The 6,000-nt window shown below is 44.0% G+C and overlaps 1 protein-coding gene across 2 annotated transcripts in view; it reads left to right on the top strand.

Annotated features, from left to right (window-relative positions):
- Positions 1 to 6,000, top strand: part of ACVR2B (activin A receptor type 2B) — a 109,922-nt gene that overhangs the window by 38,145 nt on the left and 65,777 nt on the right. Inside the window, exon 1 of one of the 2 annotated variants that reach the window (XM_017826512.1) lies at positions 4,348 to 4,432. The exons of the other annotated variant lie outside the window; for it this stretch is intronic. Coding sequence (XP_017682001.1) covers positions 4,408 to 4,432 — 25 coding nt within the window. The 5' untranslated portion in view covers positions 4,348 to 4,407. Of the gene's footprint in view, positions 1 to 4,347; positions 4,433 to 6,000 lie in introns of those variants that run through there. 2 annotated transcript variants of the gene reach the window in all.

Genomic DNA, 6,000 nt, shown 5'->3' with positions numbered 1-6,000 from the left:
ACCTGTCTTGGCAAAATCAAAGTGTTTTCATTTAGGGGGAAAAAAATAGGAGTGAGGAAGCGAAGAAGGGAGCAAGCACAGAGTGACTGATGCTTTCTGACCCACAGGGTCGCTCCCCTATTTTCCACCCTCACCGAGGTGTGATGTGTTTTTTTAACTGTCCAGTTTATAGTGTGTTTAATTGTGCTGATGTGCATGTGCTTGCTCAGGATGCATCATTGCCAATTCCTACCACTCCTCCCCAAAATCGAAGGAATTTTGAGTGTTCTCTATAAGATGCATGTGCTGACTCCAGAGATGCCACAACAGAGAGGAAAGGATCAAAACCCACTATTTTTTTGTGAAAGTCTCATTTCCAGTCACTTTGTTGTGGGAGAGCAAAGTGGTGGTCATGAAACTCTCCTCTGGCCATTGATTTGGAGACGGTTCAGTGCTGAGTGTTCAAATGAAGTCAAAGGATGTTTCTGGTGTATGTGAGCAGCAGCTGAAGTCTCCATAGCAGGTAGCAGTGTGATTCCACTGGGACTAAATGTGATTTTGGAGGAAAAGGGGTGTAAACCAGAAGGATTGAGGGATGGGTTTTCTTGTGACATCACTGCTAGCACCCAGGACTTGTGGGATGATGTGGGAGAGGGAAATCCCTGGCTGCAGATTCTCTTGAGGGACAGCTCTGCCTAAGAGTGAAACTGCAGCCTCTCTAATGTCTTTTCCTTCCATAATAATAATAATAATAACAACCACAATAAATATAATAACAACAACAAAGCATGTATATACTGTATATATTACATTTACTATATATGCTATATTTTATATGCATATAAATATGCTATATAGCATATTTAGCATGTATAGCATATAAATATTTTATATAGCATATAAATTATTAATTTTATTATTGTTATTATCATTGTCATCTGCAAGAAACTAAGCTGGTTCTTCCTCTCTTTTCCCACAAACCATGTTTTGGAATCATTCCCTCAGAAGGGGTGTCCAGAGGAATGAGAGTTTTGCTTTTTGGAGGTGGGAAAAACGGACTATTCCTGAAAAAAAGCCTTTTTTTTTTTTTTTTAATTCAGTGTCTGTTTTAATTGGTGCATATTTTCTCCCCTCCATTTCCCTTCCTTCCCCTCTCCCCCCACCCTTTTAGTTCAAATCCTGCCTTACGGAGCAGCGCTACCTCCCCGGGCAGGCTCAGGGGTGCAGCGTGCTTTCCTCCTGTAGTAGTAGTAAAGGTCACGCTTCCCTGCAGTGGCTTTTTTGGCTGGATTATTTTTAAACTCGAATCAGCCCATCCTTTCCTCTCCTCTCCCTTCCACCACGCTCGCACGCGGCAGGGTCTGCGGCAGCAGAACGACGAGCCGGCTCCACTTGAGCTTATTTCCTTGTTGTTGTTTTTATTTTGGTTTCGGTTGGTTTCTTTTTTTTTTTTTTTTAAATTTATTTTTAGTTTGGTGGTTTTTTTGTACGGTTTTTTTTGTTTTGTTTTGTTTTGGGTTTTTTGTGTTGTTGGGGGTTTTTTTTTTGGTTTTTTTTTTTGGAACCGCTGGGGCTCTGCGGTTGGGTTGCGCCTGGGTGCTCGCCAGCAGCTATAAATAGCGTTGTGTACAAGCAAGAAGTGCCTGAATGAGGTTGAGCGGCAGGAAAGGAAAAGCCCCTTTTGGCTTCCAGCTGGCTGCCGGCCAAGCAGCGCATTGCTTCAGCAGATGAGTGTTTTGAGGTAGCGTGGGAAGGAGAGAGAGCAGTGAGTAAGATGGTCTTTCTCCGGTTAGAGGTGTGTGTGGATGTCTCCGTGTGCGTGCCTTTTGTTGGGGTTTGTATTTTATGAATGGCTGCCTGCGGGCAGGGCGGGGATGCTGCAGGGGTGGCCTCCCCACTGAGGTTTGACCCCTCGAGGTGCTAATGAGGGAGCCTCGGGAAGCACAGTCGGAAGCACAGTTGTGGTGAGGATGCTCAGGAGGATCACAGGTGAAGTGGTGCCGGTTTGGGAATCAGGTAGGTTTTGGGTGTAATTTTACGCCTGCTTCTGACATGTTTGGCATCGCTCAAGTTTCTTCTGCCTTTTTTTCCTGGTCTGGAGCGTGCTGTCATGTCTGAACTGGGATGTTGCATGTGATGGTGGGTGTCATGACAGCTCAAGATCCTGATGGGTTTTGGACTTCCAAGCTCAGATTCAACCACCCAGAGGGTGGTTGGGCAGTGAAACAGGCTCTCCAGGGAAGTGGTCACAGCACCAAGGCTGATGGAGCTCAAGAAGCATTTGGATGATACTCTCAGGCATCTGGTGTGACTCTTGGGGATGGTCCTATGCAGGGCTAAGAGTTGGACTCAATGATCCTTGTGGGTCCCTTCCAACTCGGCATATTCTGTTTCTGTGAATTAGGAATGGAATCCCACCCCCTGGAGGGGTGGGACCATCATGAATCACTTCCTTCATCCCCAGCATCTCTGGGGCTGAGCTGCTGGTTTAGTACTCCAAAGAGCACCCATAGCCCCAAACTTGCTTCCTTGCACCAAAGCTCTTCCTTCCCAGGGGATGGTGATGATTTCTTCCATTACTGTATCACTGAGTGGACCCTGGTGCAGTTGGGGCTGTGCAAGTAGACTAGATGGAAACACTCAAATGCTTCATAAATACATTTTCCCCTCAGAGCACAGGTAACTGAATTTTAATCAGACTTTGTTTAAGGAGTCTTTTATCACTATATATATTAAAAAAAGCAAATAAGAAGTGCCTTTAACTGCAATATGTGGAAGCATGGATTAGATGACAGTTACTATTGAATTAAATGTGTTTTTATCAGAACACTTAGAGACACTTTTTCAATAAAGCCTGAATTGGAGTGGGGAAAACCTGACTTCCCTTTGTCCAGTTCTTTCAGCTCCACTGAAAGGACAAGCCACAGATCAGCCTGGAGAACCTGCCTGGTTTGTGGGAAGGAAAGGGGATGAGGAGAGTTTGCTGTCTTTGGCTTTCAGACTTAAAAACAATAAAGCCCCCACAAAATTTCAGTTTTTGATTATAGACTGCACTTGCTAAATTTTAGTCTGAAACTTGAGTTATGAGATGTTAAAACCAGGAGTGAGAAGTAGAAATTTAGGTAATTTTTCACTTTTCTCTCCCCCTATGATAGTTTGTTTGCAAACTCAGTGAGAAACATTTATGCTAAAAGGATACAATCTTTAACAAGTACAAGTAATGATTTTATTAACTGGATGAGATTTCTTTAAAACTTTCAGACTGATGAATTACCACTGCAAAAAAGTGAGCAGGACATTAGGGATCAGCTGATCTGCTGACGATTGCAGCATTAGTTTTTAATAGTGATGATAATGAGGCAGTAATTGCTTATATGGCAGAACAATAGAATCAGATGTTTATGGTTACCTGTGCTGTGTCCTGATATGAGTTATTGTCACCCTGGCTGCCCAGAGTAACCTCAGATCCTGTCCAGTGTGCTTCAGAAAAGCCATACACTTTCTTAAATGTTTTGGGGACTATCCTTTTTTTTTTTTTTTCAAGTTTCCTGATAACTGTGTTGATCATTCTGCAATATGGGCAATGCAGTGTTAATTTAAAAAATAAATCAATCTCCCTCCTTTTGGTTTCATAGCTGTTCAAATGCTGTAGCTGCATTGTATTGCTGGATCATTTTTTTTTCCTTCTGTAATTGAATAGTCTCAAAATGCAGGAATGGCACTCTATTTATTTGAGCTGTTTAGAAGAAAATTAATAGGGCTATTTTTATGATTGGTCTTTTGTGTCATGATCTTATTTTTCACTATCTGATTTATGTAGCTAGAGTAAAAGACCGAAAAAAAATATTTCAGCCTCGTTTGAATTGCTAATATTTCTTTTATAGAGGTGTAGGCTGGAATTTTGTAATTTCTTCTTTTGGAGTAGGACACAGAGAGCTCGTGCAGGAAAACCTGAAATAAGTTTCTTTTGTGGTGTTGTAATATCAGGGCTGCTTTGATCTCCCATGGTGAAATGTAAGATGCTGCAAAATGCAGGACTGCTTGAGAGACCAAGGGATGTGTTTTTTTTCCCCCCTTAAATTCCCCCCTTCGAGCAGCTGGATCAGAGTGGGACTCTCTGGAGGGGATGGGGTGGGGGCTGCTGGCTGGAAATGCCATTAGTGGAATTCGAGTGGAGAAGGTCGGCAGAGCCCTTTCTTAAACTCAAGTGAAGGTTGTGACCCCCAAGTCCTGGTGGGGCACCATCCTCTTTGAGGCTGCAGGATCGGTCCCGGATGAAACTGAGACGTGGAGGGCTGGCTTTCCACTTTGGAAAAGGGAACAATTTGTTCTGCACCGTGGTGTTTGCTCACCCCGGTCAGAGATCAAACGTCAGGCTGAGCTGGGAGTTTGCAAGGGGCAGTTTGGGAAGTCTGTAAAGAAGTGGACATGGGGGCACCACCTTCCCGACCAGGTTTGATCCTTCTGAGCTATGTTTTCTCCTTGATGCTGGCAGTGTATGTGCGTGTGAGGTATTTCAGAGGTGCTGCTCCATTTGCTTGAGTGAACACGGATTTTGGGTGAAGGGAGGGTGTTGGTGGCTTTCAATCAGTCCCTGCCCTGCCATGTGTGTCTGTCCTGAGCTACTTGCAGTGACAAGAAAACAGGGTGGTTTGAACCCCTGGAAGGAGATATGTCCCTCCCTGTGCTAAAGGGTGGGTGACTTTTCAGCACTTACTTGGATGCACCGCACTTACCTTCTCATCCCCCTTTCTTCTGACTTAGCAGAGGAGTAAAGCATGAAGTCTCACTCTTACTTTTACCCGTGGTAAGCAGCTCTGCTGTGATCTAATTATTTAAAACGTTGACAGTTCCTTTTTCCTCCCCCCACCCTTTGCCATGTAGATGATTAGGAGCAGACAGATACCATCAACTTGTGGTTCTGCCTCTTTCCTCCCCTTTCCTGGTGTGAATGTCTGTAAGGACTTGAGGGGGTGCAGAAGGACTGGCTGCCCCTCCAGCTTTTCCCCAGCATTGCTGTGGTGCTGAGCTGCACTGGGAGGTTTCTGATGGCTCTTCCTTCTCCTTTTCTGGCAGCAGGAACTTGCTGTCCAGGGAAACACTGTTATCTCTGTGATAAAATGCAGTTTATGTTTTTTGGGGGGTTTGGGTTTTTTTTGTTCTTTGTTTGGTTTTTGTTGGGTTTTGGTTTTTTGTTTTTTTTTTTTTTTTTTTGAGAAACAGTCTTCTTACGGTCACAGCTACTGGAGGAAATAAATTGTGCAGCTTTAAGGAGACTGAGCCAAGCCAGACTTTTGGAGTGCTGCTGCCTGGTCCCTGGGAGCTGCTCCCTGGGAGCTCCCTCTCCTTGGTGGCCTTGGCTTGTTTGTGGAGCCACAGCTGATAGGGAAGTGTTGTCCTCTAATAAAGGAGAGATAGCGGCTAAGGAGATGTTAATAGCAGAAGGTGCCACATGAAAAACTAACACCCAGAGCACTGTGAGGGCTGTTGGCAGTGATTTCTTTCCTGTGTGGACTTTGGTGCGTTCCCGGGCTGCACAGTTCATGGACATCAGGGTGTTACTGTTGTTTCTGAGGCCAAAATCTGCGTTGGCTAATTATGGTACAGTATCTCTACATTTTGCTCCGATATTTTTTATTTTTAAACACTATTTAGTGTATTTTCTCTTTAAAAGATCTGGTATGATAAGTGCTTAGAGAACAAAACACTCTAATGCTCACAGTCAAGAGCAGAAAAAGTTATGCTTGAGGTGATGCCACGTACCCAAGTTTCACCACTTCTGGGGTGAAGGGATTCACATCTCCTGTTGCAGCTGGAAAGGTCATGAATCAGTGCTGAGAGACTGATTGAAACCATACTGCTTGTTTGAACGACAGGCAAAACAAAATATGAGACTTCACGCTTTAACTCCTCTGCTAATTCAGGAAAAAAAGGGGAATGAGAAGATAAACTTGTTCCCATTAAAAGACCCTATGGCCATATTGGTTTTGTAGCCACTATAGCCATACTTGAGGGCCACTT

This window comes from Lepidothrix coronata, unplaced genomic scaffold (assembly GCF_001604755.1).
Source record: "Lepidothrix coronata isolate B3197 unplaced genomic scaffold, Lepidothrix_coronata-1.0 Scaffold128, whole genome shotgun sequence".
NCBI classification, from domain to species: Eukaryota; Metazoa; Chordata; class Aves; order Passeriformes; family Pipridae; genus Lepidothrix; species Lepidothrix coronata.
This window is presented reverse-complemented; position numbering and strand designations above follow the sequence as displayed.